The sequence below is a fragment of the Anarhichas minor genome, unplaced genomic scaffold (assembly GCF_050575085.1).
Source record: "Anarhichas minor isolate MPS153535 unplaced genomic scaffold, ASM5057508v1 ptg000003l, whole genome shotgun sequence".
NCBI classification, from domain to species: domain Eukaryota; kingdom Metazoa; phylum Chordata; class Actinopteri; order Perciformes; family Anarhichadidae; genus Anarhichas; species Anarhichas minor.
In genome coordinates, this window is record NW_027466449.1 from 16,890,001 (window position 1) to 16,905,026 (window position 15,026).

The 15,026-nt window shown below is 46.0% G+C and overlaps 1 protein-coding gene across 2 annotated transcripts in view; it reads right to left on the minus strand.

The window, feature by feature from the left end:
• Positions 1-15,026, minus strand: part of LOC142959197 (membrane-associated guanylate kinase, WW and PDZ domain-containing protein 1-like) — a 94,597-nt gene that overhangs the window by 253 nt on the left and 79,318 nt on the right. For both annotated transcript variants that reach the window (XM_076100409.1, XM_076100417.1), the window contains 9 exons: positions 11,952-12,043; positions 9,982-10,177; positions 9,490-9,792; positions 6,770-6,973; positions 5,572-5,659; positions 5,396-5,456; positions 4,387-4,530; positions 4,163-4,301; positions 1-2,627 (listed from right to left, as the gene is read on the minus strand). The exon at positions 1-2,627 is cut by the window's left edge and continues 253 nt beyond it. In XM_076100409.1, the coding sequence (XP_075956524.1) occupies positions 1,528-2,627; positions 4,163-4,301; positions 4,387-4,530; positions 5,396-5,456; positions 5,572-5,659; positions 6,770-6,973; positions 9,490-9,792; positions 9,982-10,177; positions 11,952-12,043 (2,327 nt within the window). In that variant the 3' untranslated portion in view covers positions 1-1,527. The remainder of the gene's footprint in view (positions 2,628-4,162; positions 4,302-4,386; positions 4,531-5,395; positions 5,457-5,571; positions 5,660-6,769; positions 6,974-9,489; positions 9,793-9,981; positions 10,178-11,951; positions 12,044-15,026) is intronic.

The window sequence follows — 15,026 nt, forward strand, 5'->3', positions numbered from 1 at the left end:
CCTCGACAGGTTCCTAATAGTTACATTGGAAAAAAAAGAAGAAGATCTTTACAGGTGATGGCCAACAGGTTAACTTCTTAAATGTGGTTTGTTTTCTCCTCCTTTTTTTGTTGTTTTTGTTTTGTTAATACAGTACCATGGCAACAACAGTGATCAAACAATGCATTTGTTGTGGTTTTTATCCAATATATTTTAGTTATTTTAATGAAACATAAAACAGAGAATACACACAAAACACACCGTAAAGCAGCAGTCAGACTCCAGTGGCGTGACGGCATGGCTCAGCATGGCAGATTACCGGGACTCTTAAGTTTATCACCGCATCGGCTCTTTGTGTCGTCGTCAACACGAGGACAGGGCCAACAATCACTGTGCATGTTCCTTATCCATTCTCCTCACTCAGACCTATCAGAGGAAGTGGTTCAACTACACTTAAATGTACACATGCATCTTGCACAGGGATAATTTACACTTTGTTTTTTGGGGGGGGGGGTATCTGAGAAATCATATTTTATGGCAGCTTCACGCTGGTATTGTGGCATAATGCAGACTCATCAAGAGCAACACATTTAGATAACTCTCACTTTCTACCAGAACAGTTGTGCCTGAAGTGAAGTGAGTCAGGTTCTTTTTTCTGCTACATCAGCACAACGCTGAGCAACACAAGTCAAGATATTCTTATAATCCCACTCCAGAAGGAGAAAACAATAGCACCGCTGCCAATTGTCCTCACCCGGTTGTCTGATCTCTTAATTTGGTTCGTGTGGGAGCGTGTTCAGGCTAAAGGATGCCACACATATCAAGGGTGCAACACAAGTGAGGGTACAGCATGCTTCCCCGGGGTACAGTGTGCTCTTCTTCCCTTCAGTCTCCAAGGAATGAAGCTTGCTCAAGATATGTGCCAAATTGAAAAATAAATAAATAGTGAGCAAATGCAACAAAAAGTCATATATTATTTATATAATCATCACTCTACTTTCACCATCAGATGTTAAATTTAGATATTTTTTTGTTTAGTTACGTGACTTTCACAGCTCTTGCGACCCATCGGTGTCTTGTGCTATAGTTTGTTCAGTGAAGCAATTCAGGAATGGAACAAACGTCTAAAAAACAAAACAACAAAAACAAGTTGAAAACAAGCTTAGAAGATACCACGACTGGAAGCAGGTTTCATTTCACCTCTGAGGGAACAAATATTTAGATTCAGCAGATGCCTACAAAAAGCAATATCACTGATTTCATATGCAGGCACGTACAATACCTTTACAACAGTACAACAACCTCTTGTTATCTTCAAAATAACTATAACAATGACAAAACAACCAGCATGAACTGATAGAAGGACTGTACTCCTGCTGTTTTATGAATCTCTGGATGGGATCACAAGTAGTTAAGTCAATCAAAAATCAATCAATAAACCGGTCGACCAAATAAAGCACAAGAGTTAGTATCCTCAGAAGTCCAATTCCAGTGTATTGTACATAGTTTGCACAGATAGAGGAGAGAGTGGCGAGGCGGATCTCTGCTCTAGATGCTGAGGTCTTTGGGGCTTTCTTTGTACAGCCTTCTCTTGGGCTCAGGGAGCTGGTTTGGGCCGCGGCCCACTGCGTTATTGTTATGGCCCGTGTTGTTGTAGGCGGCGTTGTTGTGCGCAGCGTTGTTCTTCATCATGCCGTAGTAATCCATCAGTCGGGGTGCCGCCGCGTAGTTCGGCTCGTCCCGGCTGTAGTTGCTGTCGGGGGAAGAGTCCCGCTCCGCTCGGTACCGCCGCTCCGGAGTCCCGTTCACCGAGTATCGCCCGTCCCCCCTCTCTGAGGAAGAGTCTCTCAGGAGGTTGCCGTTCTTCGGGGCTCTGTCGCACGTGCGGCCCCTGGAAAGGGACGAGGAATCCCCGTTCTTGTTGGTGCGCTCGGGGGTTGCGGCCTCCCTGACCCGCCCAGCCGCCTGCGAGTCCTTGAGGAGCCGCCGATCGTGGAACTTGCGCTCGGGCGTGACCGCGAGGAACCCGCCGTCGTCGTGCTCTCTCTCGGGCGTGTGGTCCCGGTGCGCTCGCTCCGCCCTGCGGTCCATCGACTTGGCCCGTTGACGGTCCGGAGACGGGGCCCGCTTTCGCGTTGGGGAGCGGTCGAGGGAGCCGCGGCGCTGCTGACGAAACCTCCCGTCCAAAGTGGAGCTGCTGCCCGAGGGCTCTCGCCCCCGGAGCTTCTCGGCAGCGGCGGCCTTCTTCCCCGAGCTGTCTTTCCTCAGAGTCTTTAGGAGTTTAGAGATGCCGCTCTCCGACTCGGACTTCTTGACTTTGCGGCCTCGGCTCTTCTTGTTGCCACCGCTGCTGCCGCTGTTGATACTGTTGTCTGGAGACTGCTGTCTGGGGGTGCTTTGACTGTGATTGTTATTCCAGGTGTGATGATGGTGGGGGTTAAATTGCCGGCCTTGGTAGTCCATCTGATCTGACCCAGCCCTGTCCCTGTCTCGGCCACGCGCAGCCTCCTCCTGGCGTGATGGTTTGTGAAGGTCTGGTGGATAACTGGACTCCAATGAGGTGTGATATCGGCTGTTAGGCGGCAGCGTTCTCACTTCCGGAGTGTTTTGTGCCCCGGGTGTGGGAGGGTGCCCGTCACTGCTGCCGTCTGCAGGAGAGGAGAAAGGAAGAGAATCTCGTTGACTAGAAATACCTCATGAGAGCGATTGGGGTTGAGGAATACTTGTACATCAATCACATGAGACATTTATTGTGCTCAGCAGCATAAGCTTTCCTTGTTGGTTCATGTGAGCTCTTGCTTCGACATGACAGAAAGTCAATGCAGAGATTTATGGAAAACCATGCAAACATGTGCTTTTTTAAATATACTTTGTACATCTGCCTAGAAACAATCAGGCTAATCTTAAATGATCTATGAACATTAAATGCGTTGAAGTGATAAATCACTTCAACGCGTTTTCTCTGGAGGCCGAGACACAACGTGATGTCAGCAACAACAGCAGGGGCAACACATCGGCAAGTGGAGGACGGGGATTATCAATGGCACAGCAGGCACCTAGGAAATCATTCAAAACAAAAATGGTGAACAACTCAGTGTGCATCGCTGGGAAAGAACAGCCTCAAAGCAAAAAAACAAAAGAAACAAGAGTGTTTGGCTGCCAAATTAGATACAGGTTGCTATGGTAGCAGCATGGGAGGTGGCATTAAATTAGTCCCAGGAAGATAAATCTCTGGTGTGGGGCTGGCGGAGCGGGAGGGTTTGTGCATGTACGGATTCACGGAAGTTAAATTAAGTTTGATAAATTCAGGCATGACAAGACACAAAGCATGCACGACTATGTAAACACACCAGTCGGGATTCAGGTCGGGATGAGCTGGAAGGAAGGGTGGATAAAAAAAAAGAAAGATGGATTGGGACAGACTTTTGGCTACAAACCGTGGTCTGATTTTGGCCCATTAGGTAGAAACAGGGCTCTCCCATCTTGTCATTCCTCATTGTACCAACAGCGAGATGAGGAGCCATCATCGCTGGAGAGAGGAGGAAGAGCCCAGCAACGAGAGACAAGTCAGAGAGAGAGAGAGAGAGAGTGAGAGAGAGAGAGAGAGAGAGAGAGAGAGAGAGAGAGAGAGAGAGAGAGAGGGAGGAATAGAGAGGAGAAAACAGATAAAACAGACAAGAGGCTGTTTTACAGTGCGTCTCAATAGAGAGAAGAAGGGGTTTTGTTGTGAAAGACAAGAAATATTACACTTGATACAGTATCACAAATCCATCTGAGAAGGGAATAGAAAATGAAATCCCGGAAAATAATGCCGACAAATACAACGATGTGACTCAAGCTGTGAGAGGAATAATCGATCAGCAGAGCTCACAGCTCTTGGGAGGGAATATTACTCCAGCTGTAAAACATCTGTGCTACGGATCCTATAAGAGTACAAAAATCACTGAACAACCTTTTGCGGCAACCGTTCCCTCATTGACCAATAAAAATTGACGGCTCAATCTTGTGAAGAAAATACGAGGATCACTTTAAAGTCATGGATCAGAAAATCATTTACAGTCCCAGTGGTGCGCTAAGCAGATAAGAGGCTTTATTCTAGTACAAAGCTGGAACAACAATAAGATCTCAACGCTGGCTGTTATTTACAGGAAGTGGACAACAACATGGCGACGTGTTTACGTACCATATTCAGGTACAGATCCATCTCCCCGTTTGAGGACGAGCCGCGCCCACCGACCGCCGTTCTTGATCAGTTCGATGGCACGTGAATGCTTCATGTTCTTTGTGCTCTCACCGTTAATCTCCAGGATCTCATCTCCCACCTGAAAACAGAGAGGCCGACGTTGTCCATGGCGGTCTTTTCATTTAAAAAAACCGTCTCAAATTCAGCTTTTTATGGTTTCGTACCCTCATCTTGCCACATCTGACAGCAGCCCCATCCTCCGCTAGTCTCAACACATACAGGTCCATGCTGTACTCCCGTCCTCCTCTCAGGCTGAAGCCAAAACCTTTACTGTCCCGCTCGAGGTCCACGGAGTAGAACTCGGCATCCTGTGAGACACAAAAGGAGAGACGAAGAGAAAGGTCACAGGGAGACCAGAGAGGAGAGACTAATCCATGGTGCACAGGGGGAGTCAAAAGGCGAGTCCAAAACTCCAGGACTAATCAAGCCGTGTCCCACGAAAACTCCACAAAATGTCAATGGCAGTACAATACCCTGGAAATGCATGAATAATTAATGCCACATGAGTCAGCGAGCAGAGTGCAGATCACTAAGCAAGGGCACGAGAAAGGCTGTACCCAAAAAAGTACCACGACTCATCAAAAATTCCCTCCCAACAGAAGTACGGTCTCTTCCAAAATGGACTTTATTAGCTCCACCAGGAGGATCATGCGATTGTTGTGTGTACGTGAGTGACTGTGCAGCTATCTGTCTGTCCACGAGTTTATCTTTCATTCTGCTGCAGCAAACTGCACGATATGTTTGATGCCCAGTCATGGCCGCATGCTCAAGGACCTCGGGTGGTTGCGGTGACTCAAACTTTCTCAAAACACCTTTTATTGCCTCTTTTATGCTGCCATTGACTGCCTGCTGACTCATCAATCACTACTCTCAACGCCCCCCTGGCTGGGAAGGGTCCGCTAGAACTTTTACTTCAAGATAAACAAAAGAGGTTAATTCAAATGAGGAGTATGGACGAGATTGGTAATAATTGAATCCTCTCTCACTTTTTACATTCTTTAAACGAGCGAGCGAGAGATAGAGAGCGAGTGCAGTGTGTGAACAGTTTAGGCTATTTGTTGGAGAAATACTGCTCCTCTGCTGAGTAGCTTCTCTGGAGGAAACTCTGTAATTAACGTACTGATGTAGAACCCGGACGATCAATAACTGTGGAGTGAAAGCATCCATTCTTACCTGTGCTGTCTGACTGTGCATGGGCGGAGGGGGAGGAGCTCCTTTTGACTTTGAGTTATTCCTTTAAAAAAAGAGAAACTCGCATGAATACACATTGTGCTGCGTTAAAGAATATATTCTACAAAGACCCTTGCGTTTGTGCTTTTTTTTTTTTAAATGGATGCGTCATCACTTACCGGGACTCTGTGGTCTGCTGAGGTGTGTGTGTGGTGGTGATGGTAGCTATCTTCTCAGCGTTAGTCAGCAGAGAAGCATTGGAAGATTCTGCAAAAAGAAAAAAAGACAAATTAACATAAAAAGAAGAAGAAACAACCGAGCTAAAATGAAGTGACTGCTTTTGTTCAATGCATTTGCCCACAGCTGGTGGTGATGTGACTGTCCAGAAGAGCCCGCTGAACCGCTCACAGGCTACTCTATTAGCCCTGATGCTAACTGCCTGTGATGTTGTCATTTGCCATTTGCTCATAGACAACCCTGGCCTCAACTAAATGAAAGAAGAAAAACTGACTGAAAAAACAACAAGGCCGACTGCCTTTTAATGCCTTTCTTCAACTCCATCTTCTCACCAGCAAGAAACCTGCAGCACACATTAGTTTCCTCTGATGCTGGCAGGTGTATAGCTCTCTCTCTCCCTTTTCTCACTCTCTCCTCATCACGCAGAGAAATATGACTTCCTCACGGCCACCTCTCTCTCTTTCTGAAGCGACACACGTCTTTTGTGATATTTGAGGATGAGGTGGACCGGTAAATGCCATCATTCACATATTACAAGGCCACGCCGTGTTTTCTACCAGGAACCTTTGTCTGCACACACACACAAACCTGCGAGTTAGTGGACATGAGTGTGGGGGAGTTTGCTCCCCACCTCTCTCACGCCTGAGTATTAACTGAGCTTCACTTTCTGTCTCAATGGAGGGCATTACATGACAACGTGTCTTCATTGGCTGCCCAGTCAGCCAGTAATAAGCACCCTTGTTACATCACATGACATATTTCACCCAAAATGATGGAGATTTAGGTCGCAAACTGCTTGTGCTGCGATATTATGGAGGTTTATTTTCCTTTCCTACACTAAGCTGAAGAGATTAACGCCAACAGGAAGCGCTCGATTAAATATGAGCAGTAAAAATGTTTTTTTTTAAAAAGCAGAAAGAAAGAGAAAACTTGTAGAAGTGCTACAGTAGCTTCTGGGGGTAACCTTCGCCTCACTCCTACTCAATGACTCACTCTCCGAGACACCAGGGTTCACACCCTGATGAAAAGTGCCTGTCAGGAGCAGCAGTGCCTTTTCCTTCCCACCACATCCATGAATAAGTCACACCACGCTGCATTATGCACCAGCCCACTGAGGCCGCAAGCCCAAAAAGGCCTTACCATCACCTGGGATGATCCTGAGCGAGACCGTGTTCCCGGCTTCCTTGATCAGGTTGACGATGTCCGAGTGGGACTTGTTGGTGATGGAGCAGCAGTTCACGGACAAGATCCGGTCCCCCACCTTCAGCTTCCCGCAGCGGTCCGCCGGGCTGCCCTCGATGATGCGTCCTATTTTGTGGGGCATGGCCACACAAGCATTCCCGGCTTTTGTGTTAGTTTGTGTGTTAAAAATAGTGTGCGGCGATTATTTTTATTTTTATTGTGTTGATTGGGTGTATTGATTTGTATTATAAGAAAAAAAAGGAAAAGAAAGAAAGAAAACGGGGAGAAAAGAGACGAAGAAGAAAAAGGTTAATTATCCCAAAATCAGCACGTTTCCCATTCAACCACAGGACCTGTAGCAATCAGCACACATGCAGGAACAATAGATGCCTCAGAGACTTCATGGGAAAATGCATAATCTGTCTTCTTCCCCCATCGTCTGATGTATCGATCAATGGGCCGTGAGTCATATGGCGCTGGTCGGCGTCCACAGCGGCATATGTTTGACAGCCTATCAATACGCCGGTCACAGCGTCATCAACACACCTCCCTGCCAGCGATCAATGAGCACACGAACGCTGCTGCGGCGTACGACGTTCAGGTAATTGAGCAGCGGGATCTTCACCGGCTCCGGAAAAATAATAAGCATTCCTAAAGAGGAGGTTTGATGGACAGTAGTTTTATATGTGGAGCTGCTCATGTGGTCAAAGAATGCACTGCAAGAAATACGACCTGCACCTGAGTGACAGTGTTCAATACTGCACACCTTGTAGAAACAGAAGCTCTGAACAGACTCTGGAGATCTCCCTCCCTCCCTTCATCTCTGCTCCCCCCCCCCAATTTTCCCTCCAGTATTTTCTGCAACATCCATATTTATTACCTCACCTCACCCCGCCGCTTTACCCTCCCTCGGTCTTTTGATTGAAGAATGTGCTTGTGTCCTGTCACTCTATCTAAATAATGAGATGTGGGATAACACGGGGGTGTGGTCGAGAAGCACCAATATCCAATCTGTGAAACACAACCTCACACTCAGGTCATAGTAGGAGGGGATGAGAGGGGGGGGGGGGACATGGTTGATCCATGATGTACGTGAGATTGAATCAGCAGAAACTGCTTTATTCTTATTTTTTTTCCGTTGTAAAACATATTCTTCCTCAGATTTCAGCTCGTGTCCCACATGGTTTGGTGTCCATTAGGAGAGTGAGCGTGGGATGCTGATCCCAGCATCAGCACATGAAAGCACCGAGGCCATTCATCTCCTCGTCCCGAGAGGAGGAGTGACGGAGCAGAGCAGCGAAGCAGCCGCGAAAAAAAACACCTCCAGAGGACTACGAGACGTTTAGGACAAGGTTGTTGACGAGCACTCTCGCTGGCGTCCCTATAAATAACACATTCATTCTTGCGTTTTGCAGAGCAAACACCATTAGCCCATGGGATCAATGAAACTTCCTCCTGGCTCACGTCTCCTTCATTCTTGTGCTTCGCCCCGTGACACACCACAGTACATCATCATAATGGCTAACTATTCAGGGCACCTTGGCGTGACATTGGCGGTGGAGATTCATCACTCGGAGGTTAACGCCAAATTTGTTCGAGGAGGACATCTACAATTCCTCATCAGCGCCTGAGCGGCTTTAATACATGCAATGCTGCTGCTTTGCCGCGATACGTAACTGGTATAGACAGCAAATGGAGTGAGCCGAGTAGACTTCAATTAGATGCTGAATGGATCGGTGAGGGCAGCTGTGAGGCGTGAATCGGTCATGATGGTGTTTGTGATTAAGCTGCAGGCAGCACCGGTCCCGAGGGAGAGCGCTCCGCACACGAGGAGACTTCTTTATCTCGACGCTCTTCATAGAAGGTTCGTGACCTCGTTCTGTGGCATTAAGTGGACTTCTGTCAAACGCCACGCGCACGAGTTATTCAGTAAGTCAAGGAAACTCCACGAGGAGCATATTCTTTGTATTGGCATCGGTCATTTCACCCAGTGGTTCATTTATCGTCTTTGTGGACATGTCTGCTGGAGGAATGCGTCGAGGACCTGCTCACTAACTCTCAGGTGACATACACTAAAGAAAACATACTTATTAATATGATCTTCCATATCTGCCAATATATCTCATAATTCGTCCCATAATGGGAAAGTCTGGATTTGAGCACAAACTTAAATGATCAATTTCGTTGTTTTGGTTCTAGTGGTTCAAGTTGTGTTCATTGAATCAACTATAATGTAGACATGTTGTTGTAAACTGCAGGGTAGTACTGAAACTGATATAATAATACATTTTTACTGTTTTATATACTTTCATACTTTGGACAGTGTGATTGTGAAACAGGTATTAGGTTTTATTCTTCTTCACTTCTGAACCCTGCAGAAACACAACCCAACAGGGCTGTAGTTTAGTGCCATGGAGTAGCCTCTGAAGAATATTGCTCCGTTTTAAAGTTGTTTGTGCATGCCGCTCACAGCGGGAGAGTAAATTAATCACAGAGAGAAATAAGGATCTTCAGAACGTAACACGCACCAACGCAGATTACAAACGCCCAAACAATCAAACTGTTGAGTCGGATTAAAGTCTAAATTGTGAACCTGTAGTAAACAAAATAAACTCTTGATGTCAAACTGAATAGAAGTCCCCGTCAGTCTCAACTAGCTCCGGCTTCAGCTCACTTACCGAAGGTGGTGCCGGCGTCAGGTCTGGAAACGGACGACACGATGACGAAACCGAAGCCCTCGTTCTCTCCGCGCTGGATCTCCACGTCGTACGGCTGCAGGGAGGCGGGCACCACCGTGCTCCCGCTGCCGCCTCCGCCGCCGCTCCCGATGCCGCTGGTGGATCCGCTGCCGGAGCTGACGGTGTTGAGAGAGTTCTGGCTCCCCTGGGGGGTCCGCTTGCCCTCCGTCAGGCTGGGCGCCTGGGTGCTGCTGTGGTGGGAGGAGGCCGGCGACGGGGGGACGTCACCTTCTCCTTTTGACCCTTTGCGGATGAAGAAAATAAACTGGTTAGAAAAGCATTTCATTAACCTCAGATTCAAGTCTGGAACCGTGTTACGGTTAGGGAGAGTCTGCACAAAAGAGCAAGCGGCGTGCATCATGTTTATACAACATGTGAGAGTGCATGACACCCGAGTGAATGTACACATGTTTTAAGTGACGCTCTGGTCACCTCCGTATCCGGGGGACTTGCGTCTGACGGTGAGGTTGACGTGACCCTGTTTGGCGGCCTGCTGCATCAGCTGCACCACCAGCTGGTGAGACTTGCCCACCACCGCCGTGCCGTCCACACAGATGAGTTCGTCGCCCGACCGCAGGCGTCCGTCCTCATCCGCCGCCCCGTACTTCACTATGTGGCCGATGTAGATCTGTAGAAGGAAAGCGCACACGACGCAAGATATTAACAGATCACTGGTTTTTGTTAAGGCGAGGCACTAACAGGTAAAAACATTGTGTTACGCACTGATCAGTTTTGAGATTTTTGGCTGCTTTGCTTTTATAACACGTCGTCTTCCAGACTAGAGGAAAGAAAACATCCAAAACACACATTCAGGTGTTTATTTTACCACTTTGTCTATTTGTGTCTGTAGATTTCTCCTAAATTCCCCAAAAGTTACTATAAGATAATGCCTCATTTGCATATTTAAATATAACATTTCAGAAAACTTGTAATACAAAATGTTTTTGTTTTAATCTAAGTAATGAAGTGGTGAAGTTTGATGGTGATATCCATGAGTTCATGTTTTGACCCTATTCACCTGTAGAGTCTCTAAATGTCTGTAATGTAACTAAACGTCTCTTTAAAGGACGTTTCCTCTAAATGAGTTTGTTCTCAGACTCTGATGATAAATCTCCACTTCAGCAGCTCTTACATTCACCAAACTTTACACTTTCATTCCTCTCTGTGTGCTGAAGGTTTCTACTGAGGGGTTTGTTCATATATTATTCAGAGACTCATTCATACAACATGTTATTACTAAAGACATGGAGAAACTTGGCTGTTGACGGTATTTTCTGATCTGAAGATTAAAACAGATTTCATAGATTCTCTCTGGAACAATCTTTGACTTTAATATGTCAACAAAAAGAAAGAAGAATGTTGAACCTGGCTTTATCCAATGTTCAGATTTCTGTTCTGGAAATGTATGAAAATTAGCACATATTTCATAAGATAATGCCTCATTTGCATATTCAAATTAAATATTTCAGAAGGATTGTGATACCAAACCTATTTGCCTTAATGTAAGTGATCAACTGGGGAAGTTTCATGTTGATATCCATGAGTTCATTTTTTGACTCTATTCACCTGTAGCGTTTCCCCTTAAACAACGCTGTAATTCATTGTTTCAAATATCAACAGAGGGACGTGAATTCAGCAGCTTCTATGATTATGATACAGTACTACGGCTAATTACACTGCAGTCAATTAAACCACCAGTCTAGAGAGCTCAAAGACTCATTGTGTCTTATCTGCCTCTGATTTTAAATGAATCTGTGCAACGCTTCATTCTCCTCTTGCGTTACTTCAAGGTGTTTGTGACTGACGTTCGGAGAAACCAAGAAGGCCGACGCAGCCTATCGGGGCCTCGGAGAAGCTCGTGTGCTTTAGGCATCGTGTGGGTGTTCACACACAGCTCCGACAGTAACAACCGCACAACTATCACGCCAACACCTCTTGGCACAGACAACAAGTACTAACTCCTGTGGGGTAGACCTGAAGCCTGCTGCCATTTTATTTCCCTCTATTCCTCAATAACTGCCTTCCACTCTCCCTCTTGCTCCACTCCTTTTAAGACAAATATGTGGCGCACAACCAGAAAGATTGTGGGTAAGACCTTGGCTTCTCTTAACAAGCTGTCTATATGATCCTCCAGAGAGCAACAGCTCCAGTTAGACAGCTACGCTGGTTTAGAGGCAGACGAAACACAGAAGTAAGAGGAAGAAGACGGAGAAAGCGAACGAAAACCTCTTGTAGAACTGGGAGGAATACTAAGAGCAAGGACAAAGCCTTCAGAGGTTTATTGATTCATTATCAGCAAAAGTATGAATGGGGGGGGGGTACGAGTGTACACTTAAATCTATGAATTTATCAAATGATGTGATAAAGTATTGATGGACAGGTGGAGGTGGAGGGATACTTACAGGTTCCCCGGGCTCATTTCCTCCCAGGATACGGAAGCCGAAGCCGGTATCCTTCCGCCAAAGGAAAATGTCCTGCTCCTGGCAATCTGGCACTGAAACACACGAGAGAAACAGTGAAGGGGGGGACTCCATAGAGATCAACCAGCAACTCTGCCAAAGACCTTCAGGCTCCGCTCAGCGTGGACTGATTAACATCTATGTCGGCTAATCACCGAATGCTTGTTCCTCTAAAAATCAACAAGTTTCTGTCCCCCGTTTTGCCTCATTACCACAAACCCACGTCCCAGCTGTGTGATCGCTGATCAATAAAGTGTTTGTTTTCTGTATGTCTGCTCCTTCCATGGCTACGGCGCTGCCTCGGTGAGCGGATCGGCTCCTTGTTGTCGTCTCTGTTTAGTAAACTATGGTCCATTTAGAGTCAAACAGACCATAAAGCAGGGGATGCTTTAGGGCGGGGCTACACGGTGATTAACAGGTCGCTACCAGAGACATAGAAGTCTCTCCGTCACTCTTTCCTCGTCAAAATATGGTCACTTCCTTCCGTTCAATGGTTGCAAAAATATGGCGACGGCTGTAATCCACGGGTGACGTCATGACGACTATATGTCCACTTCTTATATACAGTCTTGCCGAGACCTCCGTAGACCGTATTATTAGCCACCAATTATAACTAAACCTTTTCTTTCACACATGGATTCGGAGCTTCACTTTCGCCTATTTCCATCACACACACACACACACGCACACACACACACGCACACGACTCACCACACATTTGCATCTCGGATGGACCGGGCAGACTGTGGAGGAGGACACAGGCAATTTGGTGTCAGTCTGTTCAACCCAGAGGGCCAGTCGGCACAGGCCGTCTCTGCTCGCACCGCCTGCTGTCTACACGGCTGCCACGCAAGGCCGGTAGTGAACCCATTAGCTTCTCCTCTTCCCCCGACAACGTGCTTGAATTTAACGGGTTAAACTTGTAAACACCCTCATCTGATACGTGACTATAGGACTGGTGTCAACTGACAGTAAAAGATGCAACATCAAGCAACAGGTGACATGAAGCTTTCAGGGAGGCGAAATTCCCCCAAAACTCACTCTTCAGTCACACTGTCCTGCCACTGAAATATGGCTTTTCTATTGATTTTCTATTGAGTCTGGTAGGTTTGAGGAGAGCTTAACGGCCGTTTAACTTGGTGAACCAAGAGGTTCTTTTTGACCAAACCTGAGAGCGAGATTGCTGGAATAGTGGAAAGAGCTAACCAAGACCCCTTTGATGATTTTATTTTGTTTCTGTGCGTTTTACAATCAGCGAGGTAAAAATGTCTGTTTTTCCTCAATGGAGTCTGGAAGCTTTAAAAGGAGCAAAACGCTGTTTCGTTTCACATCTAAATTGCGAATTTAAGAATTTATTTAGACTAAACCAGAGTTGGTGAGAAAGCTATCAAGACGACTTTTTTGTGATTTCTTTGTGAATTTTTTTCCCCGTAGAGTTTAAACTAAGTGTGTTTTATAATAAGCGAAGTAAAATTCTGTTCTGTACGTTTAAGAATTATAATAATTGCAAAAATCCCCGTAGATTTGATCTATTTTTAAAAAAGGCCTGCATGTTTCAGTCAATGTCTTTTGCTCTGAGGATTGTGAAATAAATTTAAATTACTTGAAATTGTAATGTACTGAATTATTCAAAATAAAGTTCTATAAAAATAAGGCTGTTCTGTTGTGTGCTCTCCGAATGCTCGGAAGGAGTCTTGCCTCGCCTCTAGGATTTGGAAGGACCCGTGGTCCCAAGCAAGCATCCTTAACTTTGAGAAACACCCAGAGAATCGGGTCCTCTTTGTCATTCATTGTCTCCTTCTCTTCGTTTCATTGCGTCTCCCCCTCCTCCCCTTGCAGACTCAAAAAAAAAGAAGAAGAAAAAAAAGAAGGCTGCAGATCCTTCAGGGGTTTTCGTACAGATACACCAATCAGCGGCAGCTTAAAGCAGCCCAGTTAATATTTAATCAGCAGCAGTCCTAGATTCTACAGGCAGCCATGATTGTTAACCAACACTGCGAGGAGCGCAAGTGAGGCTGGCGACACTCACAATGTGTGACAAGCTAACACAGCAAACCTGCAATATATCATCACCCCTCTAAAACCACAACAACACAACACGGAGATGCATTTCACATAAACAGACCTATTGTCCCTTTAACTATCACCACCGGTACAAGTACAGGAGGTCTGAACGATGTAATTCAGCCAGAACAGTCGAGTGAACACGTTATTTTCGAAGAAAAGTGGTTTGACACCCTCACAGTGTTTCTCCTATGAATAATGCAAGAATAGACCATGACTGCAAATGATATGGAGGAGTCTTACAGAGAGGCTGCCTACTTTCTGCTGCTCCACTTTTTGCATTTTGGATACTCTGTTTTTTCTCCCCAGTGACTAAACTGGGAGTGAGACAAGCTGTTTGGCTGCTGATAATGTAAAAGGTGAAATGTTGTCTCTTGACACGGTGACGTGCAGTAAAGGGCACACATGCCATTCTTTCTTTTATTGTACATGACGGTTCTTTTCAGTCGGGAGGAAGGCCAGAACACCGTGCGAACGACTCACACACACACACACACAGACACACACAGACACACACACACACACACACAAACACAAACACACACACACACCAGCGAACACTTGTGTGTTTTCAAGGACGCTTCCCTCTCGGAGGCAGCTTTTGTCACAGGATCGGTTGTGACTCAGTAAGCACAGAAATGTTTAGCAAACACACAAAAAGGGGCTTTAACTGACACAAACGCACAAAGACAGAGATGTGCCCCGTGGTGGGCACGCTGTACACGCAGCTGTGATTCTTCTTCTGCTCTCTGCATCTTCTCCACAACTCCAGAAATACATTCACTAAAGCACTCTCGAGCAAATCAACTGGAGATGTCTTTTAAAGGGTCTAACTATCAGTGGACAGAATAATTTAAATAAAAATCGACACAGCAGTTCTGTTGAATCATATGTTTCCTGACCTCCACGTCTGATCCCAAACTCTTACAGTAAATCTTTTACAGCATTAAACTC